Source organism: Loxodonta africana, chromosome X (assembly GCF_030014295.1).
Source record: "Loxodonta africana isolate mLoxAfr1 chromosome X, mLoxAfr1.hap2, whole genome shotgun sequence".
Taxonomy (NCBI): domain Eukaryota; kingdom Metazoa; phylum Chordata; class Mammalia; order Proboscidea; family Elephantidae; genus Loxodonta; species Loxodonta africana.
In genome coordinates, this window is record NC_087369.1 from 116,425,426 (window position 1) to 116,451,285 (window position 25,860).

The window sequence follows — 25,860 nt, forward strand, 5'->3', positions numbered from 1 at the left end:
AAGAAAGTGTCTGGTGAAGCCTCCTCAGTCTGTAGATGAGAAAACTAATGCTCAGAGAAGTAAAATGCTTTTCGGTTAGATTCATAAAGTTGGATAGTATGGTCTACCTGATATGTTTGCCTGTGACTAAGGGCTTTCCTGGGATTCAGGAAGCTAAAATCGTGACAGTCCGAGGCAAACTGAGAAAGTTAGTTACCCTAGTTATGGAACTAGAAGAAGGACCCTGGCCTCCTAATTACACTCCATTAACAAAACCCAAAACCAAACCTGTTGCCGTCAAGTTCATTCCGACTAATTGTGACCCTAGAGGAGAGAGTAGAACTGTCCCATGGGGCTTCAAAGGAGAAGCTGGTGGCTTTGAACTGCTGACTTTTTGGTTAGCAGCCCAGCTCTATACTCCATTATTATTATTTAATATGTAGCTGGAGGAACTTGCCTTTTCCTTTTCTTTAAATGTACCTTTCTACTCTTCTTCATCTAGTTTTTTGTCCTTCAGCTCACCTAGTTTTACCTGTCAGCTACCCTTCTCTGGTCCACACTGCACTTTGTGAGGGTAATTATTATAGTACTTTTCACACTTTGCCAGAGCCCTGGTGGCACCGTGGTTAAGAACTAAGCTGCTAACCAGAAGGTCATCAGTTGAAATCCACAAGCAGCTCCTTGGAAACCCTATGGGGCAGATCTGTTCTGCCCTATAGGGTCACTATGAGTTGGAATTGACTCAGTGGCAATGGGTTTGGTGTTTTGGTTTGATATTCACACAATACTATTACTATTTTGTTTTGCTTTATCCTTCAGAGGACTCAGAACTCCTTGAACCCTGGGTGTATATCTTATCCTACATTATATCCCCAGCATCTATTATATAAAAGCCAGGGAATTTTGACTAAATAAAGGATTTGTTTCGACTTTTTTTTTTTTTTATTCAGCATAGGTGTTAACTTTTTTTTTAAATTGAGAGAATTTTGTTCCTTACAGATACGAGGGATATATGTATATGGAAACCCTGGTGGCGTAGTGGTTAAGTGCTATGGCTGCTAACTAAAGGGTCGACAGTTTGAATCTGCCAGGTGCTCCTTGGAAACTCTATGGGGCAGTTCTACTTTATCCTACATGGTCGCTATGAGTTTGAATCGACTTGATGGCACTGGGTTTTTTTTTTTTTTTGGTTATATATATATTTTTTTTTCCCAGCAAAACCATTGAATATTTAATTATAAGACTTTGTTATGGTTTATATTTAAAAACATAAAAGTAATATTGTTTCCTACAATTATAAGCCAGCTATTCACTCTCAAATATGGGTTAATAAATGGATTAATATATGAGACTACAAATTTAAAACCAAAGATATTTTTTCAAATAACCACTATCCCATAACAAAAAAAAAAAAAGGATATACTAAAAGACACTCTAGCAAAGATCAATAAATCAGTAGTCCACATGTTTGGTTGCTTGTGTTTTTACAGTTTACAAAGTGCTTTCCTTGTGATTCAGGGAGGTTAAGTATTATTAACCCAAGATTTAACCCCATTTTGCAAATTAGGATCCAAAGCCCAGCGACAGTATGCAATGTTTCCCAAGATTAAAAAGCTAGTAAATGTCCAAGCTGGAACTTGAATCTAGGTTTTCTGTGTCCAAAACCTGTTTTGTTTTCAGTGCAGCACGCTGCCTCTCATTGCATTGTTTAACCGAAGGTTGGTGGTATGTGCCTCATTTCAAAGAAGCATTATTGGGGAAAATCCACATGTGGATTTTCTTGCTTGTTGGCAGCCTATGAAACTTAGAATCTATCATTTTTAATTTAAATTCAGTTAGACATACTTCTAGGCATATTAATAGAAGGTTCCTCTTCTCCTAATAGATTGTAATGTATCCAGGCAGCAGAGCTTATGCATCTGTAATAAACTAGCACCTAATAATCTGAATAATTATAGACGTATTGCTGGCTTTGTACAGGATCTCAGAGCATATGAAGTTTGCCTGTGTAAAGTTGACTGCTGTTCTCAATATTTTGCAAATGAGGATCAGCTGTCCAGAGAGATGACTTACCCAGGATCACTTGGTGACAGAGACAGAATTATGATCCAGCCTTTCCTGGGACTCTAATTATTGCAGCAAGTCATGCTCATTTTGGAATTTGCATTGGCTTTCGCTTCACTGACATATGCTTTCTGCTATGAGACAATGTTTAGCATTAAATGAATTTGGGGATGATGAGGAGCCTTGGCTAAGCACTAGGCTGCTAACCAAAAGATCAGCAGTTCGAACCCCCAGCCACTCCTCAGGAAATAGATGTGGCAGTCTGCTTCCCTAAAGATTACAGCCATGGAAACCCTATCTCACAGTTCTACCCGGTCCTAAAGGGTCACTATAAGTTGGAATCGACTCGACAGTAACAGGTTTTTTTTTTTTTTTTGGTTTGTTTTGGTGGTTGATAATTAGCTGGAAAAAAATGACTTTGTGGGATGTAATTGGTCTTGGAAACATTGTATGTGAGGGAAGATTAGACTACCATCAAGTATGGGATCAGATGGGATGTTATATCCTCTTGCCAAACTCTCCTTTTTCTCTCTATAGGCCCTTTAAACTTTCCTTCCTGTCAAGCCATTTATAGCAAAAAGTTTTCAGTTGGTGATGTCTCCAAATAACTGGTTGGTACTCAGTAATATAAGATCCAGTGCTACTGCAAAATGCAGAGGAGCTCATTTGTTACTTTTCATTTAAAAATGGCATCTTATGATACAGTGACACACTATACCCTTTCTACATAATTCATGACCAGTGGACACAAGCATTCCAATTTAAGGGTTTGCCTATGCCTCATTATATTACATCGAAGCAAGAACATTTGCCATTTCTGACCTCTGATATAACTAAGCAGCATGAATGACACAAGGACAGTATATCATTCTTAATTTTAAATAGTTTTCTTTGTTCAGCTTATTTGATGGTTGACCTTTATTTAAGTCCATTGTATTTTATTGTATCATGCTTAATGGTCTCTCATCATTGACAACCACTGAATGGTTGCTTGAGCTTTTGTGATATTGTGTCAGTGGTGGTATTTTAAATTCAGTTTTTATAATCGGGCCACAGGTTTTTGTTTCCAGCAGTTCTTCATGTAAATCAACACACCAAAATTTGTAATTTTGAAATAGCAAGCTCTAATATTACTTAAGTCAGGAAATCCAGAAGTGTTTAAATTTATAGAACTAAATTGACTTTTTTAAAAGAAATAATTCTCAGTAAAGTCTTTTAGTTCCCATATGTTACTTGTTATATACCCTAAAGCACATACCATTAATCAGTACATGCGGACTTCAGCAAGTAGGCCAGTGTTAATACTGAAAGATTGTTTCAGTCATTTAGTTCCTCCAGTAATAAAGATACTTGGATACCAGCTTAGGTATTTAATCTGGAGTCCTCACATTAAATGCTCTTCATCCCATTTAAAATAAGAACAAAACACAGACCACTTCCTCTGGGTTTATCTTTTTTAAAAATGCAGCCCTCAAAAAATTGGAAACTTAAAATCACAGCTCCCTGATTTTGTAATCCCATGAATACAGTACCATGTATTTTGAAGATTATTCTTCAGTTCAAAAATCAGCTTTTTTCCTATTTATAAGATGTAGGATACCTAGTCTACTCATCTATCTTTATATTATAGCAGTCTACACATATGGATTAACTGAGTGGAAAGAAATTTGGTGAAGGTAGTGTTTATTTCTGTCTTCCAAAACAGTAAATCTCAATTTTCCCAAACGGTCACATTTTCTACATTTATGTTAATGCGGAGATGCATTATATCTTTCTCATCCTCCATAGTCTACATTAAATAATTGAGGTGGGAAAGAAGGTTAACCAGTAAGTCAATCACAGCAAGGGTGAACTTGTTGGGCATAGGAATTAAAGTGTGTGGATGTACTTCTTCAAGTTGGTATCGTTATAAAAGTATGTGCCTAGCAGAATCTTTTTGGAAACTTGAGCCCTGGTTAAAAGAAAGAGACAAATAAACTCATACCTTTATTCTTCTACATGCTTCTAAAAATACAGAGGTCCCATGAACTTATTTAAAGATTTTTCTCTAAGGTGAAATATTCATTAATTTACATTCATTGGTGCAAATTAGTCAGCTAATACTTTAAATGTAACACTGGTTTGTTTTCTCAGAATTTGATTATATCTGTTTACATATTATCACATTTACAACATTATAGGTTGTGTGAAAACTTCACCCCCCCCCCCAATTTTCAGTTTATTAAAATCTGTGGAGAACTGTAGTCTATAAATGTCATTTGTCTGATGCAGACTTCATTAGTATTCCCTGTCAATACTGACTGCTTTGGAGACTCATCTTTTTTTGTCTGTTTCTTCAACATTTATTTCTGCCTATATAGTAAAACATTCTGCTCTATAAACTTGTGCACACATGTGGACACACACACCCACATACCCCCCACACACACCCAAGCCCTTAACTGTGATTTTTAGTATTATGAAGCCCTAGTGGTGTAGTGGTTAAGAGCTATGGCTGCAAACCAAAAGGTCAGCAGGTCAAATCCACCAGCTGCTCCTTGGAAACCCTATGGAGCAGTTCTCTGTCCTGTAGGGTTGCTATGAGTTAGAATCGAGTTGATGGCAATAGTTTTTTTTTTTTTTTTTTAATACCACTATCTCTGATTTTACCTTATATGATACAGTTATCTCTGCCTCCTGCATGTTTAGTTAATTTGCTGTGGGTGGGTGGCATATATGAATATATTTAGTACACCCTTGCCATGTGTATTGGCTATGCCTAGTTATTGTATTCTCTTACAAAACCACATGACCTTGTTAACTGGAAAAGCTTCCAATTTTTAGAAACTTTTGTATTGGAGGAAGTCCCAGGGAAAGGAATTCAGAGAGAATGAGAAGTGAGAGCCAGTGGTGATTTTCAGAATTGCATAATCAGAGAGAAACAGGATCAAATTAAATATCTCTTTCTTTTTATGGATAAATTGACAGACTTGTAAAGGGCATTTAAAAATGAAAGGAGTTATTAAATTATATATCTCATCTTCTACCAATAGTAATCATTCAAAAGTCAACAATATATATTTGTGTATAAAACTACAGTGAGGGAAATAATTTGTTTCCTTGGAGGACCCATGTCTGCTTGGTTTATGACTTGTTTAATACAGATAACTTTCAAGGAAACAAAACGAATGAATATATATTTTCTTTGATTTTGTCATTTTATCCTCATAAGGTGATATAAGAAAACCCAATCAAATCAATCCTGTGCCATAACTATACTTGTTCAAGTTATTGTGACCAAATAATAAAAAGATATAGTTAACTGCATTGTTGGGTAGTATAGCTGGAAGAGATTAATAATGCTCTCGTTTACAAAAAAACTTTTTTTGTTTCTTGATGAGTCCCCATATATCAGCGGTGGCAATAAACAATTTCAACAATGTTTTGAAAATGATGAAAAAAAAATGATGATATATGGGAATAGCTGTAGGTCTTACTTGGTTCACCACAAAGGCTGTTTCCCTAGAGGATTTAAATGAACCCAGCTGGCTTATATTCTGTGAATTGCTGTAGTCATATTCTGGCTTTAATCTTATGACTGATTTTGTAATTCTCACAGTGGGAGAAAGTTGACAACAGGAACAGCATTTAGTGAATATAATTAGTAAGTTTGAAAACAAATGCGTTTTTATTGTATAAAAGCCCTATTTGGAGGAAATATCAACCCTGTATGAGACTGTCATTCAAAAAACATGGCTACTGTGACTGATTGTATTCCATCATCCTACAAACTGAGTTTACTGTCAAAGTAATCCTAATGAAGGCATTGTATAACTTTAAGCCTCAGATCTGACAACCATGGAAACCTTGGAAAGAGGGTTAAAAAGTGGCAATTAATGCAAAAAAAAATTCTGACACCCAGTTATCCCCATGATGGTTTTAGAGAATATAAGAACTATTTATATACACACACACACACACACACACACACACATATGTGTGTGTATATATGTATGTGAATACACTATATATACGCATGTACTTTTTAGTGAGTAATCAGGCAGCAAGTTGGCCACCATTATTGAACCCTTACTGCCTGTGTAAACCTGTGCTAGATAGATACTTTGCAAGGATAAAGAGAGATAAAACATACATCTCTAGTCCTTGAGGAGCTTACATGCTACTTGCAAGATGTAGAGGGAGATAGGGAGAAGAAGAGTGGGAGGAGGGACGGGAACAGCTTCTATATAATAGGATACACACACAATAAGTTATGTTGCCCATAAACACTGGGTAACTAAGTAAAGAATGACAGAGTACTTTGGTAGATGAAATCCCATCCTCTAAAGAGTCCCCACTTCTCTGGAGAGGAAAAGAACAATACCAGCCCCATTTACAACATGGACTTTGCCTTTCTTCCGCAGACAAGCTCTTAGACTTTGCTTTTCCTTGCTTCTGTCATGGGAACAAGCACAAAGCCTTGCCATTCTTTTTTTTTTTTTTCCTTTTCCTTTTCCTTTCTCTATCTGTACTTGGAATACTCTTTTCCTTTTATGGTACCGTAAAGGCGTCTTTATGGAGCTATGGTGGCAAAATGGTTAAGCACTCCACTGCTAACCAAAATGTTGGTAGTTTGAAACCACACAGCCGTAGCTCTGGGGGAGAAAGACCTAGCAACCTGCTTCCATAGTGATTATAACCAAGAAAACCCTATGGGGCAGTTCTCTTTAACATGGGGTCACTAAGAGTCGGAATACACTTGATGGCACACCGACAACAAAGATGTCTTTAAAATTGCTTTTCACAATGTTACGGCTACTTTTTAAAATTTTTGCTAAAGTTTATCGGTACTTGTTCAGAAAAAATAATATAATGGAACTACTGTATGACCCTCCCTGATTCATTAGTTGGGCCAAAAAAGAATCAAATAATATTTTCTTTTCACTACAGGATGTCATGAGATTTTTAAGATAAATAAAAATTTAAGAAAGTCAGTATTCAATGCTCAATATGAGAAATCACTCTAGGACTCAAGCAATCTAATATGAGAAAATATAAGCTATACTAGTCTGACTGGTTTTAGAGAAAAGGGCTGAGTCTTAAAATACAAGCAAGTAGCTAGGTAATTAGAAGAGAATATTTTACATGAAAACTTGTGCTGCAGGAAGTGAGCAGGTCCTGTAAGGTATATTTGAAGCTTTTGGGAGAGATATGGATACATGATTCTAAGGATTTTTTATTAATCATAATATGGTCTTTCAGATCCCTGTATGTTTCTAAATTTTAGCTTTTCTGAAGTATAGGAGAAAGGCCAGGGTACTCAATGACTTTTTAAAGCGTGTTCTTAGGATTTTTGTCTGTTTGTTGAGTTATCATTTTAGAAGTAAAGCACATCAATGATTAAAAGGGACTTGAACTTACCCTATAATATTTTAAAGTATCTTTATTGAGGTATAATTTACATATTATAAACTTTACTCTTTTACATTTTATGGATTTTGTTAGGATTTCAGGTGGTGCAGTGGTTAAGAGCTTGGCTGCTAACCAAAGGGGTGGCAATTTGATCCCAACAGCCACTCCTTGGCAACCCTATGGGGCAGTTCTGCAGGGTCACTGTGAGTTGGAATCGATTTGACAATAACAGTTTTTTTTTAAAGATACAGTATGTAGCTTCTATCACAATTGATATAGAACAATTTTAACAACCTACATCATTTCCTCCTGTCATTTTCCAGTTGATTCCCTCTCCCAGCTTCAGACAACTACTGATCTACTTTGTATCACTATACTTTTTCCTTTATCTAGAATTTCCTATGAATGAAAACATATAGAAATATATTCTTTTGTGTTTGACTTTTTTCACTTAGTGTAGTATTGTAGCATGTATCACAGATTCATTCATTTTTATTGTTGAGTAGTATTCCACTATAGGGATAGACATTCCTTTTATCCAGCCACAAATTGATGCATAAATGGGGTTATTTTTACTTTTTGGCTATTAAAAACAGTGCTGCTGTCAACATTCATGTACAGGTTTTCAGTTACTTAGACAAATACTTAGGCGTGTAGATGCTGAGAATGGAAAGTATATATCATAATTTTATATGATACTGTTTTCCAAAGTGGCTGTACTATTTTGCATTCACTTCTGTGATGTGTGCAAGTTCTCGTTGCTCAACATTCTTGCTAACACTTGGTATTGTCAGACTTTTACCTTTAGCCATTTCAGTGGGGTTTTAGTGAATATGTTTTATCTTTTAAAAGATAATTATATTTTCCTACTACTAGGGATGAAAAATGTAATTTTTAAATTACATTTTAAATGTGGGAGAAGATACTTGTAACAATACATTTAACAAAGATTTACTGTGTGAATGTATTTGTATATGTGAATGTCCTTTGTTTTTCATAAAAGAAAAATTGAAGGCACAAAAAAACCCCAAGGGCAGAATACATGAAGAAACCTATCACAGAATTGGAAATACAGATGGCCAATAAACATATGGAAATATGTTCAGCCTTAATCAATTGAATTAAATTAAATAAACTGTAATATCATTTCATGCCCACCAGATTGGCAAAAATCAAAAACTCTGATATCAAGTGTGGGCAAGAATATGGAACAAAGAAAATTGCTGGTGGTAGTATAACTCCTATCAATTTTGGAAAACAATTCAGCACTATTTAGAAAAGCTGAAGATATAAAAAAAAAAAAATTTTTTTTTTGAAGATATAGTTCCCAGAAATTCCACTTCTAGTATGTACTCTAGATGATCTCTTACATAAGTACTCTAGCAACACAGGTCAGAGTGTTCACCCCAACATTATCTGCAATAACATCTGTGATAACCATCCCCACATCATCCTCGGTGGAGACCAGGAAGATTGAAATGTTCAGTAGAGGAATGGATAAAATAGGTAAACCTAGTTATATTCATATGGTGGAATACTATACAACAGTGAAAAGGAGTGGATATAGCTACAAACATCACCATAGTTAAGTAACGCACCCATAAACAGCTGTTCCTTAATGTTTGATTCTTGCTGTCCATTAGCAACATTACCTGTCTTGGACTTTCAAAGTTATTTTTAAATAGGTAAAGGCCACTGATCTTAAACCATCAAAAGCCATTTATTTACAGTGTACAAGGTAGCAAGATTAGTTCTATGCACCCTTTCGGTGGTGGTGATAATGTTTAAAAGTATGTATATTTTAAAAGAAAAAAACCTAGCCCGCTCCCTCTCAAACCTCATATATATAAAGCAGTTTTCTTAATTGCTCATGAGAATAAAAGGTAAAAGTGTTAGTTAAATGCTTAAGCCATTTCTGAGAAAAGACCATTTAACACTTTAGAGAGAGTCATGCCAATTTAAAATAATTTGATTTTTGTTAGTACTGTTCTCAGAAGAATTTCTCTTTGGTAAGCTTACTATAGACATGTTGATTAATTAAAAACACTTAAAAGTATCAGATCAGCTTTTCTGTTAAAAATTTAAACATATTTCATCAGCTAATTCTGTCCTTACCTAAAATACTTACCAGTGATTGTTGATTGACTACTGATCCTGGTTACCTCAGGTCTATGCAGATGCAGGGCATTCTCCTTGGATAAGTGGGCCTGGATAGGAAAATGCTGAGAGGGAGGACAGGGAGGGGAGAAAAGCAGAATTTGTCTTCTCTCAGGAAACCAACATCACTAATGCCTTGCGGGGCCTGAAGGTGGCAATTGAGATGAATACTTACTCCTTTTAATGTTGTCATGGTTTCATGCTTAAGCTCTCCTTCCACAGATTGCTAACATAAATTAAGCTACTAACTGTAAAACTCTCAAATTGCTTGACTTTTATACAGTTGATCTCATCTGTTCCCTTTTTGTTGGAAATACCATTTTAATATCAAAATCAAGAGTGTAAAAATGAGACGATCAAGCTTACACAGAGGATTAAGACAACTTTCCACTCCAAATTACATTTGGCTGAATTAATGTCAGCCCTGGTCATGTAAAAAAAGAAAAGCATTTTTGGTGACAGATTTAGAAATAAAGCCAGGAAATCGTGTATTAAACCTGTCTGGTACTAGCTATAGAGCTAATGTCTTTATGGTAATTGCAATCCTTAAAAATACATTATCTTTCTCAATGTTATTGCAGTGTGTGGTGGTGTTGAAGAAAGCAATAATTTGTAAACAACCCTTGGCAGAAAGCACAGAACTTAATTTTGTTTAAAGAAAGGAGACTAACATTAGAATTCATGTGCTGTATCAAGACTGGCAAGCAATAGTAGCTGTTTTGATATATGCACTGGAGCATTCATGATTGCTTAAATATTAACTGTTCCATGAATATATAAATATAATAGAGAAATAAGAAGTCATGATTAGGGAAAATTTTTACTAAAAGAAATAAAGTAGAATTATCTGATCATATTAGTAGTTTAGATGATTTTATTCCAGTGACTCAACCACATTCCTTCACTGCATTTCAATATCTCATTTCTTTTTAAGGACAATCCAATAGAAATGTGAATTGTGTATTGTTGCTGTGTGTTAGAACTGTTTCCTTGACACAGAGGAATTAGGTAATTCTGTTTTTTCTGAGTATAGGACTTGTTGATAAGTTTGCTGAGGTTCATGTGGGCATTTGTGCAAAGACCAAAGGGGGCATCTGAAAAAGCTTCTTCAGATGTAGCCTATAAACATGGTCTTTTATCTCACATATACACTATAAGGATTGACCTGCTTAAATGTTTCTTGAATGTTTTTCTTAAGCAATAAATAACTCCCGCTGCTTTACCACTTTGTTTTCTGTTTTTAGAATATTCTTTACATGGCAAATGATAATCATTTTCTGTCTCTGATAAACATACATTGTACAGCAGTTAGTGCAAGAAAACCTGGTGCTTCTTTGCATATTTTTGTTTCATCTGTAGGAGAGAACTGTTCTCCTGCAGCTGGCTGGATATTTGTTCATTTACTCATTGTAATACTTCTCTGTGCTGCTCTTCAAGTGACGTGTGAGATTGCTTTAGGCAAGGGCATAAGGTCCTTTGCTTTGTTCCTGTAAAATGTATGGTAATGCATGAACCTAGCCATATTCTCACTTTTGGCCTTCCACCCCAGCTAAGTATGCTGATACAGGAAATACAATATCAGAATATGTCTGTGTCACGGAAAGGGTTGATGTGTCCCTCTTTTGCCCTCTTTTTCTTTTCCTGTACCGACTGTGATATGACCTCTTCAAGCTTATATGAATAAACTCTTTTTGGCATATGGTACAAGGCATTAGTCTCCTTAGAGCTGATACAAATCAGGACATCAAAGCGGTTTGTTCTGGTTCGATCCCATGCCAAGAATTTGTATTTCCATCCCAGAGATAACTGAATCAGAATCTACATCTTAACAAGTGGTTCTAAGGATTGGTCCCTAACCAGCCACCTTAGCATTCCCTGGGAACTTGTTGGAAATGCAAATTCTCAGCAGGGGTTCGAATCTGAAGGAACAGGTTTGAAGCCCTGATACAAATTAGTCTTGAAATTAAGACCTGTGAAATACATTAGAAATGCAAGACTTTTATTGACAGCACTGAAACCTGATGTCGGCAACTTAAAACTTGGTATCCTAATACATAATTTCTAAATAAGTATCTATCAAACTAATCAGGTTTACTGACAAGAAGTAAATTTTCACCTTGAGTTAGAGTTGGAAGGCATGACTGATGTGCGAGTTTATCTAATCCATCACTCTGATAATATATAGTAGACAAGACACACTACAGTATCATTTAAGTGTATTTTCAATACAGTTTTAGGTGAAAGATGAGGGACAATTTAGAAGACTTATAAACAATGTATCTGGAATCGGCACAGCATGGAACATGCTGTTTGGCTCATCTCATCTTGGATAAGTAGATGTTAAATTATATAAATCAGTCTCATTTCTTAACAAATTGACCAAGAACATTCAGAGCTGCTCTGTCCTTCAGATGCTACAAATAGCTAGACAATTCCACTCTAGTTTTAAATTGACACTAAGTTTTGAAAACATGGTGACATTTTCTCTTGTTATATGTTAAAAGTAATTGTGACAAGCCCCAGGCAACAGGCAAACTGTGAACAATTGCCAAGCTCCATCTCACCTGGAAATATTCTTCAAAGTATTCCTTGGATTCTCAGATTTTAGCATGCATCAGAATCAGCTGGAGATAACTGATTTTTTTTCCCCCAATCTGTTCAAACACAGATTTCCAGACTCTAGCCTCAGTTACTGATTTAGTAGATTTGGGCTGAGGTCTGAAAATTTGCATTTCAAGTAAGTTCCTAGGTGATAGTAATATTGTTGATCCAGTCATGAGTTTTCATTCTTACCACCTATTCCCTGATGCCTAAGTATGTTGAACTTATAGGAAGAAATAATTATTTAATATTTAATATCACCAACTATGAAGCACTTACTAATGAAGATCAAAGACCACAGCCTTCGGCATGGATCCCACCTCAACATAAAGAAAACAAAATTCCTCAGAACTGGACCAATAAGCAACATTATAATAAATGGGGAAAAGATTGAAGTTGTCAAGGATTTCATTTCACTTGGATTCACAATCAATACCCACGGAAACAGCAATCAAGAAATCAAAGCATGCATTGTATTGGGCAAATCTACTGCAAAAGACCTCTTTAAACTGTTGAAAAGCAAAGATGTCACCTTGATGACTAAGGTGCTCCTGACCCAAGCCATGATATTTTCAATCGCCTCGTATTCATATGAAAACTGGACAATGAATAAGGAAGACCAAAGAAGAATTGACACCTTTGAGTTGTGGTGTTGGTGAAGAATATTGAATATACCATGGATGGCCAAAGGAACGAATAAATCTGTTTTGGATGAAGTACACCCAGAATGTTCCTTAGAAGCAAGAATGGCAAGAATAAGACTAAGATACTTTGGATATGTTTTCAGCAGGGATCAGTCCCTGGAGAAGGGCTTCGTGCTTGATAGAGGGTGAGTGAAAAAGAGGGTAACCCTTAACAAGTTGAATTGATACAATGGCTGCAACAATGGGCTAAAAGATAACAATAATTGTGAGGATGGCACAGAGCCAGGTAGTGTTTCGTTCTGTTGTATGTAGGGCCGCTATGATTCGGAATCTACTGAACCGCACTTAAGAGCAACAGTCTGGTATAGGAGGAAGGGCGTTCTAACGCGAAGTGAAACAGAAGATGCAAATGGATAGAAATGTTCAATGCATTAATTTTTGCATTCAACAAATATTTATTGACTTCCTTTTATGTGACAACCATTGTTATAGTTCCTGTGGATATGAGAGTGAACAAAGGAGACAAACACATACAAAAAAATCCCTGTACTCACAGAGCTGTCCTTTTAACAGAGACAGATGATAAATACATAGAATATATATATATATATATATATATATATATATATATATATATATATATATATATATATATAGTATATTTGAGACGATTGCTATGGGAAAAAGTAAGAAGTACTGGGTGAGTTGATTGTATTTTACATAAAGTGGCTAGGGAGGAGCATAATGAGAAGGTGACATTTGAGTATAGGTCTGAAAGAAGTGAAAGAGCTAGCCATGCAGGTTTAAGTAGGAGTGAAATGTTCCAGGCTGAGAGACAGCACATGCAAAGGTTCTGAGCCAGGTGCATGCCCGGTGAATCCACGGAGCAGCATGGTTGCCAACATGGCTGAAGCAGAGTGTGGGTAATTGCTAGAAATAAGATCCTAGTGGTAACAGGGAGACAGGCCATAGAGGGACCTTTAGGATATGATTTAATCTGGGTGAGATGGAAAGCTAAGGTAGGCCTTCTTCACTTCTAATCTGGGTGATGATCATGGTAATGAAAATCCATTATTATATTTAATATTCCAAACAAGCCTATGAGGTAATAAGTACTTTTCTAATGCTTATTTTATAAATAAAACGAAAACCGAGTGTACTTAAATAACTTGCCCAGCAGTATGTACTTAGTGTGCTTTGTATACAACCTGTGCTCAATAACTGTGTTCTTATTATGAATTTGAACTTTAGTGTATGAGTTATAGAGAACCATTGATTTTGTTCTTAAAGGAAAGAATTGATATAATCATATCTATATGTAAGAATCAGAGGTAATATCATTTAGGATCAAATGGAGCACAGAGAGTGGAATGACCATGACCACCTTCTCGTAGGGTATTTCCACCGTAGCTAACACTTAATGTTTGAAACATGAAGTCATCTCTCATTTTAGAGATATTGCTTCCCTTGTTCCAGAAAAATGGAAGCAATAGCTAGAATGAGCTGTCTTTAGGAAAGAGATGACAACATGATACAACCCTTCTTTTAATCATCAGAACTTAAAACTTCTGGAGTCTTTGTTTTTTTCCTGTTCCCTTATGTATTCAGTAACAGTCCTAAACCTAACAGTGCCTCTGCTGGTTTTTTTTTAGACATTATACAAGAAGTCCCTAGATTCAGAATGAGTTCCGTTCCTAAGTCTGTCTTTAAGTTGAACAGTTCTGTATGGTTCATGTCTAATGTTAGTCACATATTTGTCTTAGAATATAATATGTAGTGTACTGTCTTTGCATAAAAACTTAAACACTTCCAGACATACTAAAACATCTTTAACATATTACTACAGTAATAACAATAGTAAGAATATTTTGATGTGCATTGCAATGTAGCACCTGTTTGTTTTTACCAACCATTTTCTGCACCTCGTATTTTTAATATAATAGGTTTTACGGGGGTTGGTTTATAACTGTGGGTTGCACTCAAGTCTAGGGACTGCTTGCGTTGTGCCCTCACAAATGGTCTCCTCCTGTACTGGGATGGTGTGGGAGTTCCCTCTCCTGTTTCTGACCTAGCCCAGTTCACCTCATTAAGCTGCCAGCAGCTTGCCTGTTCCAAGAGATCAACAAATGTTGCTTAATGTTGAGAGGAATTTCCAGTGACAGAGCACAAGGCAGCCCAGGATTATTGCTTGAACTGTATACAAGTTAGGCAAACAGCTCCTAGAATTTGAGGAATAAAATGTACCTTTAGTCCGTTTCTTGCCCCGAAAAGCACCCCCGTCCAAGGGAAAAAAGTACAGTGCCTACTAATGTTGTTTCTGCCTGTCATTACTTGCCAAAGCTTTGTTCTAGAAACATGGCCTTTTTCCTGATCAAAATGTTTTGAGTCTACTTATTTGTCTCTTTCTCCTATTATTTGCATTATTTTCTTTTCCTGAGAGAAACTATGCAAGCTGATGCCTGAGTGATAAACCTGCCTTTTGGAGGTATAAAAATCTTTTAATAACCAAACCTCCGAAGAGCAATGAAAAGAAATTAAGTGAGCATTAGAAAAATTGGATATATCAGCATTAAGTTAAAAAAGAAATGAGAAATGAGCTCTTTAACAATTTAGCTTGTCTTTTTTTTTTTTCCTTTCACTAATTTCAATAATGTCCCTGAATCAACTGCCACTTTTACCAAAGGAGTGAGAACATCTTATATGTATTTAGTAACATTCAATTTGCTTCTAACATTTGGCTTGAGGTAGTTCTTGGCAAACGGAAATACAAAATGATATAACACAGTTACATTCTTGTTTGTTATTTCAGGGGTTTGAAAGAGACTATGATCTGGAGCAGACTATGAGTTGTACTGGAGTTACATTTAACTCTTTAAATCAGTGGTTCCTAAACTTTGCTACACATTGGAATTACCTGGGGTTCTTGCAAAAATACCAATGTCTGCCTTCAATTGCTAGAGATTGTGATTAAATTGGTAGGGGTTGTGACCTGGGCATTGCAAATCAGAATTTTAAAAGGTTATCAGGTGATTCTTCTATGTAGCTAAGTTTGGGAACCACCACCACTTGTCATATGTATGTGTGTACCTATGTGGAGTACCTGGGTGGTGCAAATAGTTAATGTGCTCAGCTGCTATCCTAGAGGTCAGAGGTTCAAATCCATTCAGAGGTGTCTTGGAAGAAAAACCTGGCGATCTACTTCCAAAAAATTAGCCACTGAAAACTCTATGGCACACAGTTCTACTCTGAAACATGGGATTGCCATAAGTCAGAATCAACTCAACAGCAACTAGTTTAGTTTCTGGTTATATATCTGAAAACTAAAACCCATTGACATCGAATCTATTCCAGCTTATAGCAACCCTATAGAACAGAGTAGAATGGCCCCATAAGGTTTCCAAAGTTGTAATCTTTATGGAAGCAGACTACCATGTCTTTCTCGTGCAGAGTTGATGGTGGTGGATTCAAACTTCCAACCTTTCGGTTAACAGCCAAGAGCTAAACCACTGTGCCACCAGAATTCCTTTTTGTTATATATCTATAGTTCCAAATATCTATTGTTGTTAGGTGCCATCGAGTTGGTTCTGACTCATAGCGAGCTCATGCACAACAGAAAGAAACACTGCCCCGTCGTGCTGCGTCCTCACAGTTGTTCTTATGCTAAGCCCATTGTTGCAGCTGCTGTGTCAATCCATCTTGTTGAGGATCTTCCTCTTTTTTGCTTGCTGACCCTCTAATTTACCAAACAAGATGTCGTTCTCTTGGGAATGATCCTTCCTGATAACATGTTCACAGTGTGTGAGTAGTCTCGCCATTCTTCCTTCTAAGGAACATTCTGGTTTTACTTCTTCTATGAAAGATTTGTTCGTTCTTCTGGCGGTCCATGGTGCATTCAATATTCTTTGCCAACACCACAGTTCAAAGGCATGAACTCTCATTTGGTTTTCCTTATTCATAGTCCAGCTTGGGTTAGGTGCACCTTAGTCCTCAACGTCCATATATCTATATATCGTTATATATCTATCTACACAATGATATATACATATCTACATACACTTGCATATTTCAAGAGTAGATTTTAATTTAGAAGCATTTCTCTATAACCCACATAAGTGGGAGTTTATATGGAGAACACTCTTCATTCAGAAACATTTATTGACAACCTGGTATATTCCAGAATTTTTCTAGGTAATGCATATGGAGCCCTGTTGGCTCAGTGGTTAAGTGTTTGGCTGCTAACCAAAAGGTCAGCAGTTTGAATCCACCAGTCACTCCTTGGGACCCTAAGGGACAGTTCTATTCTGTCCTCTAGGGTTGCTATAAGTCAGAGTCGACTCGACCAATGAGTTTGTTTTTTTGTGTGTGTGTGGATTTTATATGTATATATATATAATATACATATGTTCCACCAAAAAACCCAAACACATTGCCCTTGAGTCAATTTTGACTCATAGTGGCCCTATAGGACAAAGTAGAACTACCCCATAGGGTTTCCAAGGCTGTAACTTTCAACAGAGGCAGGCTGCCACATCTTTCTCCTGTGGAGCTGCTGATGGTTTCAAACTGCTGATCTTTTGGTTAGCAGCTGAGCTCTTTAACCACTGCTCTTCAACCCACCAGGCCTCCATATGTGTGTATGTATATGTATGTGTGTGTGTGTGTGTGCACGTGCACATGTATACATACATGTATGTATATACACATTTATGTCTATATAATCTAAAACAGGGTCTATACTATTGAAAGACTTCATAGTGAGTGGAAGAAACTATCGCATTGAAATATTTATGGTGAAGAGACATTGAAAGAGGAGCCATTGATTGCTCCTAATGATAAAGAACTCTTAGAAATGAGGTGGTAGTTGAATATTCTTGAAATATAAGTAGGTTTTCACTTGGCAGATAGAAAAAAATGAAGGGAGAAGGTGAGGGAGTCTTAGACAGAGAAACATGAGTAAAAGCACAGTTGTATGACATTGCATAATATACACAAGCAATTGTAATGAGACTGACAAAAAGGGTATGCGTCAGAGATCAGCGGGAGGCAGGTTAGAAAGGTCAGCAAGGACCAGCTCACAGAGGGCCTCCTATATGAAACCTGGAAGTTTTGTTTGCTTTTTTCAGTAGATGGGGAAGCCACTGCAATGGAAACTTTGAATAAATTCTAAGGATGATGAAGAAAATGAAATGTTTGGAAAATAAACTGTGTGGAGAAGTTAAAGTTACTGAAATTGTTTAGGTTAGAGAACAGGACAGAAGAGAAAGGAATTTTCACTCTGTGAGAGGTTGTTACACAGAGCATAGTGACCAGTTATTTTTAGTTGCCACGGAGGACAGAGCAAGAAGAAATGTGCTTAAATCTCAGCAGAAGGGAAAATTACCTACAGAAGGGGTTCTTCGCAGAAAGATTGAGTGTGACTGACGCTGGTAATTTAAATGTTGTCTCTTTTGCTCTGGCTATGTGTGTTGAGCTCTGTGCACTCAAACAGCCTGATTTCAAAGACACACCTAAGACTGCAAATTTTCAGGCTTGAATGAAAATGTTTGGAATTAAAACCATCTTATCTGTCATTTGGATACCCTGGTGGTGTAGTGGTTAAGTGCTACGGCTGCTAACCAAAAGGTCAACAGTTTGAATCCACCAGGTGCTCTTGGAGGGAAACTCTATGGGACAGTTCTACCCTGCCCTACCAGGTTGCTATAAGTTGGAATCCATGAGCTTCTTTGTTTTATGTGTCAATTAGTTATTCAGCTATTTTGCTATTTACCTGACTGAAGTTTTAGAAATGTATTTAAAATGTCAAATATAAGGGTAGAACTGCCCCATAGGGTTGCCAAGGAGCAGCTGGTGGATTTAAACTGCCCACCTTTTGGCTATCAGCCGAGCTCTCAACCATTGCACCATTAGGGTTCCTTCATAATATAGCATATATAATTATTAGAATAAAAGTGAAGTCATCAGAGTTAGCTATAGAAGTAAATGTTTTTCTATTAAAGGTATTTTATATTCATGTACCATTTCAGAAAGTTATTAAAGAATCCAAAAACAAAAGAACCAAACCCATTGCCGTTGAGTTGATTCTAACTCATAGCGACCCTGTAGGACAGAGTAGAACTGCCCCATAGAGTTTCCAAGGAGCGCCTGGTGGATTCGAGCTGCCAGCCTTTTGGTTAGCAGCCAAAGCACTTAACCACTATGCCACCAGGGTTTCCTATTAAAGATTAGGTAGATACAATAATAAATTCAGTTATTAATCTTTTTATGTAACATTAATTGGTCAGAAGATGGTTACGATTTAATTTTCTGTGTGCTTTATTAACTGATGGCATTTTATCAGTTAATAAAGTAAATTACTCTATCATTTTTATTGTTATCATTCATTGATAACTTATTAAAATAGCATACGAGTTTTTTTTCTTCTTTCAATTTCTGGAACTGATGTCTGTGTCTACTTTGAATATGTATACAAGGCAAAAGATTGTAGGGTAACCATTTTGTTCATCCTTTTACATCTTGTAAAAAGAAGTCATATTTCTCTGTCATGCCCTGGCCTAACTGTTGCTGGTGGTTAATGGAGAGAACACAGTACAGGCAGGGATTCCAAAAGGTACTTGGCTTCTTGCTTGATCCCATGCTTGTAACATAGCCACTACTGAGATACAGGCAATCTTGGCAAATATTTAAATATTGATGTTAGTGTAAAATCAGCATGATTTCAAGTTAACCAGGTATCAAATATAAATCAAGTTTATTTCTTCATAAATGAACCCAAATACTTTGGAAGTGATTTTGTATATACTCAAATTAGATTACTTTTGTTCTTCTCCAAGGAATGTAGATATTCAAGTAGTCTACTTGGAAGAGCAAAATAAGGCCTGAAAAAGAGAAAATTGCTGTTGTATGAATTGTGTATTGTTGTTGTTGTTAGGTGCCGTCGAGTCAGTTCCGACTCATAGCAACCTTATGCACAACAGAACGAAACACTGCCCGGTCCTGCGCCATCCTCACAATCGTTGTTATGCTTCACTGCATTGTTGCTGCCACTGTGTCAATCCACCTTGTTAAGGGTCTTCCTCTTTTCTGCTGACCCTGTACTCTGCCAAGCATGATGTCCTTCTCCGGGTCCTCATCGCTCCTGACAACATGTCCAAAATATGTAAGATGCAGTCTCGCCATCCTTGCCTCTAAGGAGCATTCTGGTTGTACTTCTTCCAAGACAGATTTGTTCGTTCTTTTGGCAGTCCGTGGTATATTCAATATTCTTCACGAACACCACAATTCAAAGGCATCAACTCTTCTTTGGTCTTCTTTATTCATTGTCCAGCTTTCACATGCATATGATGCAGTTGAAAATACCATGGCTTGGGTCAGGCGCACCTTAGTCTCCAGGGTGACATCTTTGCTTTTCAACACTTTGAAGAGGTCCTTTGCAGCAGATTCAGCCAGTGCAGTGCGTCTTTTGATTTCTTGACTGCTGCTTCCATGGCTGTTGATTGTGGATCCAAGTAAAATGAAATCCTTGACAACTTCAGTCTTTTCCCTGTTTATCATGATGTTGCTCATTGGTCCAGTTGTGAGGATTTTTGTTTTTTTTATGTTGAGGTGCAATCCATACTGAAGGCTGTGGTCTCTGATCTTCATTAGTAAGCGCTTCAAGTCCTCTTCACTTTCAACAAGCAAAGTTGTGTCATCTGCATAACGCAGGTTGTTAGTGACTCTTCCTCCAATCCTGATGCCCCGTACTTCTTCATATAGTCCAGCTTCTCGTATTATTTGCTCAGCGTACAAATGAAATAGGTATGGTAAAAGAATATAACCCTGGTGCACACCTTTCCTGACTTTAAACCAATCAGTATCCCCTTGTTCTGTCCGAACAACTGCCTCTTGATCCACGTAAAGGTTCCTCATGAGCATTACAATTAAGTGTTCTGGAATTCCCATTCTTCGCAGTGTTATTCATAGTTTGTTATAAACCGCAGAGTCGAATGCCTTTGCATTGTGTAGATGTGGTAAAAGAAACTGAAGACATGTAATGACAAAGTAAATAAATTTTAATAAATGAAAATTAATTCCTCTTATAATGTAATATCATAAATTTATTTAAAAATAATTGGTCTAAGAGTGATACCAAAAAACCATACCAAGCAATTTGCCATTGGGTCGATTCTGACACATGGCAACCCCTCGTGTGTCAGAGTAGAACTGTGCTGCATAGGGTTTACAATGGATGATTTCTCAGAAGTAGATTGCCAGGCCTTTCTTTCAGGCACCTCTGGGTAGACTGAAACCTGCAAAGTTTTAGTTAACAGCTGAGTACTTAACCATTCTGCCACCCAGGGATGCTGTAAGGGCCATATACATACAGAAACATAAAAACAACTATGTATTTTCTCATGATTTTCTAACAGTTTGACATATTAAAATAACTCTGTTTGTGATGTTTTTGAAAAGTAAGTATTGCAATACAGATTTAGCAGTTTGTCCCAGACCAACTAAGATATTTCTCAGCTTTAGAAGACAAGCGCTTAGCCATGTTTGCCCAAGCTTAAAAGGGAATATTCAGATTCTAAGAAGCACATGCATATTCTATGTACAGCCCTTTTGATTTCAACAGACACTTATTTATCTGAAATGTTACATTTTCTTTATCCTTTTTCAATATAACCGTTAATGATACTAAATTTCTGTGGAGAAATTACATTGTCAATGGACATGATTCTAGATGGATATAAATAAATAGAAACAACTATTTTTGTAAATTAAACACTCATAATTATGCATGCTAAAGCTGAATAGCTTTTTTTTTAATGTAAAACAATATTAATACCTTAGTTAAGAAAAAAAAGCATAAAATGACATATGAGCACAATGTTATTTTCCTTTCCAGCGTTGGCTATGTGTGTACAATTTTTATTTTAAAAAATCCTAATATTCTTGTACAATTCGGTATTCTGAAAAAGTATGTAAATTTTTGCTGTTGTATTGTGTTCTTTGTTTTGTATTTGTCTCTACAGATTTCATAAAATACAGATCATTTTCCTTTCTTTTAAGAAGATGTACCTTTGATTTTCCCTAAGTACCGAATATTTTTAGGATTTAGGATTTTAGTACGTTTGTAAGGAAAATGAAAATGTTAATTGCCTTACCATTTGGAATGTCCAGCGTAATCTGGAGATAATGTACTTTCTCAACATATAGCCCAGTAAACCCAAGTAAAGACTTCACTTTAGGAATGTCAACCCCCCATTGACTTCTCCACAGCTACACACCTTACTTAAGACTAATTGCCCTTGAGATTTTTTACTGCTTTTTGTTCTTATAGTTTGTCCTTGAATGGTGTCATTTCATCCTTGTACTTCAAAGTGTTTGCAGGATCAGCATGATAATGTAAAATTTTAAATATTTTATTATGAAGGATAGGACAATCTGAGAAATTCTTAAAGAAACAATTACAGCCACATAAACCAGAGACTCTGTCAGCCTGAGACTGGAAGAACTAGATGGTGCCAAGGTACCACCAATAACTGCACTGACAGGGAATACAACAGAGGATCCCTGAAGGAGCGGTAGAAAAGTGGGACACGGACCTCAAATTCTAGTACGAAAAAGAAAAAAATTTTTTTTTTTTTAGTACGAAGACCAGACTTAATGGTCTGACTGAGACTAGAAGGATGCCGGAGGTCATGGCCCTGGGACTCTCTGTTAGCCCAAAACTACAACTACTCCCAAAGCCAACTCTTCAGACAAAATTTAGACTGGACTATAAGACACAAAATGATACTGGCGAGGAATGTGCTGCTTAGCTCAAGTAGACACAGGAGACTACATGGGCAGCTCCTGTCTGGAGGCTAGATGAGAAAGCACAGGGGGACAGGAGCTGGTTGAATGGACTCAGGGAAATACAGGGTGGAGAGAAAGAGTGTGCTGTCATATTGTAGGGAGAGCAACTAGGGTCACATAACAATGTGTGTATAAGTTTTTGTCTGAGAAACTGACTTGAATTGTAAACTTTCGTTTAAAGCACAATAAAAAAAGAAAGAAAGAAAGAATTGTAACCACTTGAACTGTCAAAGGAGCCCTGGTGGGACAGTGGTTAAGAGCTCCACTGTTAACCAAAAGGTTGGCGGTTTGAACCCACCAGCTGGGAGAAAGATGTGGTAGTCTGTTCCATAAATATGACAGCCTTGGAAACACTGTGATGCATTTGTGCTCTGTCCTGTAGGGTCACTATGGGTCAGAATTGACTCCACAGCAATGGTTTGCTTTGGGTTTTTGAACTGTCAGCATCACGCCTTCAGTGGCTATTACTTTTCAACCTTTAAAACTATTCTTTTAAGTTCATATCATTGGAACTGAAATACCTGTTAAAAAGTTCTAATACAGAACATTCAGTATGGGCCTGATTTATTAAATGCTGTTTTGTTTTTTCTTATTCACTAAGACAATGAGGATTAAATTACTGTGCAATTATCTAAATATTCTCTGCAGCCCTTTCGTAAGCCTGTTTGTGAAAAATACTCTTTTGTTCTAAACAGACTAATCCTTAAAGCTAAAAGCTCCAAATCAGTTTGAACATCAGTGGACAAACCCATCATCTAAGGATTACAGAATTAAAACATTTAATAGATTGAGAAAACCTGATACTTTATGCCATGCTTATGCTTTGTTTCTAAGTAAATCTTTGATTTCATTTTTAGCCTGTCTAGTATGTGAGTTACAGGAAGGAAAACACTAGAGTCTTAGTGCCGGTGTTTTTTTTTTTCTTTTCTTTTTTTGTCCTCTAAAGGTTTTTATCATTCTAACTGTGGCATCTCTTTTCTAGAGTATCTGAAAAAAAGATGCAATATGTAAGAAGACAACCAAAGTTTTTATTACCATCATGAGTGTGTGGTCAGATTCTTCTTATAAATAATAATTTAAAAAATCTTATTCTTTTCTGATGGCCATGAGAATAGAAATTAGGGTAAAATGTGCTTATTGTTTTATATTAATTTGCATTAGTGTTGGAAGGTGTAAATATAGCTTCACAAATGAATGCAGAGTTCAAGAACACATTTTTTGTAATAAAGCAAAGAGCACAGAGTACTGGTTATATAACATAAGGGCACATTAACTTGGACTGTTCTATTAATACTTAAATGAATGTTCTTGTAAAAAGAAAAGTTAATTTTGTCATACTGTTTCAGATTTTTTTAATATAAAATTTAATTTGTCTTGTTTATTGGTGATTATTCTCTCATTTTAAAATCCAATCATTGCTATTAGATCGCATCAGAAACCTACTCCAAAGTTTTAAAAGAAAATTTTCAATCAATTATAATGTATTGAATTTGTTCATTCATTTATTAGTTTCACCTGCTTAAAGGAAAAAAAAAACCTGAGTTTTAGTTACTAAGAAACACTGGGCTTTTTGTTTCCTTCCAGATTAGAGATACTAAATCAGCAGATCAAAAAACAACCCTTTTGCATTTTATTGCTGAAATTTGTGAGGAAAAATACCGAGATATGCTGAAATTTCCCGAAGAACTGGAGCATGTAGAAAGTGCAAGCAAAGGTAATTGATTTGTAATTGTTTTGAGACTCTTTCTTGCCTTAGTATTTTATTTTAAATGGTTGAATTAAGGAACCTATAAGCGTTATTAATTGTTGTAAAAGTATTTCTGTGGTTATAACTGCTACAAGAAAAGCAGTAGAATAGTTTCTATTAACTTATATTTGACAGTATAGTGCATTTTAATTACCTACTTGACTCACTTTATATGTGTCATTGTTATTTTTTAACACTGCTAGCTTATTGAAGGTTTCATCTCTCTGATCAGGTAATGCATTGATTCATTCATTTGGTGAATGCTTTAGTATTTATTGCTTGCATAGGAACCATACTAAGGGACTTTTGGTGATATCAAAATGATTGTGAGACAGTTCTTGCCTGAATGTGTTTAAAATCTAAAAGGTGAGGAAAGACATATATACACATACTTGATAAAACAAGGATGAATGCGAAACATGCTACAAGAAATGATAATGTACTGTAGTTCAGATGAAGGAGAAATTAGTTTTTGCTGTATAGGTAAGAAAAGGCTTTCTGGAAAAGGCCAAAAGGGTGAAACTTGAGGATCTGATTTTTACAGACAGGGAAAAAGAGGCAGGCTTTCCAGAGGAAGAACAGCATGAGCAAAGCCTAGAGGAAGAGCACTTTAGGACAGGTGATGGGACTAATTGACTGTAAGGCTGGCGCAATAAGGTGGACTCTCAGAGAGACTTCAGTGTCATGCTGAGGAGTCTTGTCTTGATGGAGTAGTCAGACAGACATCACTGAAGGAAGAGAATGGGTGGGACTTGGCACCATGAGGGAGAGGAGAGGGAGTATAAACAGGTCTCCAAGGCTTTAAATTGGAGAAATGAGCTTCGTCAGGAAATTAGCAAGTATTGCCTACTCCTATAAGATTGCAATGAGTTTGGGTATAGGAGGCTGGAAAATGAAAGGATAGGAGAATCAAGGAAATATTTTCTGAAGCTGAGATTATATATGTGGAGAACTACCTTTTTCCTTTTACATAATAAAAGCTTGCCATAAATCTTATATATGAAATTGCATTGTAATAATACCATTTCCCTATAACTCTGAGGACTTTTAGTAAGGACTCAAAAGCATATATGTTTCCCAAGTTTATTACAAACTATCTAAACCTGTTAGTGTCCTTTGAAGGAAAAAAAAAGTGTGTCTATAAAACCCAGAATATTGATTTTGTTACATCGTGCAATGGTTATCTCTGCTGTTCTCATATTTTCAACCTAACCCTTAAAAATATTTCAGTTTCATTCAGTTTGTCTTGTTTTATATTTCAAGGAACAGAAAAAGACTAGGAGACAAAGTATGACTCTACAATACAATTTATTTTCTTTTTTAAGAAAACTTTTAGAATATGAACGGAGGTTATGCTCACTATTACTGTAATAGCATTCTGGCAGTTGCTTTCCTGAAGATCTATACCTTGTCCCTTGTATTTTAAAATACACCTTT

General features: G+C 36.2%; 1 protein-coding gene across 10 annotated transcripts in view; it reads left to right on the forward strand.

Annotated features, from left to right (window-relative positions):
• DIAPH2 (diaphanous related formin 2) overlaps positions 1 to 25,860 on the forward strand; it is a 940,735-nt gene that overhangs the window by 463,040 nt on the left and 451,835 nt on the right. For all 10 annotated transcript variants that reach the window (XM_064277942.1, XM_064277941.1, XM_064277943.1 and 7 more), the window contains one exon: positions 24,261 to 24,390. In XM_064277942.1, coding sequence (XP_064134012.1) covers positions 24,261 to 24,390 — 130 coding nt within the window. The remainder of the gene's footprint in view (positions 1 to 24,260; positions 24,391 to 25,860) is intronic.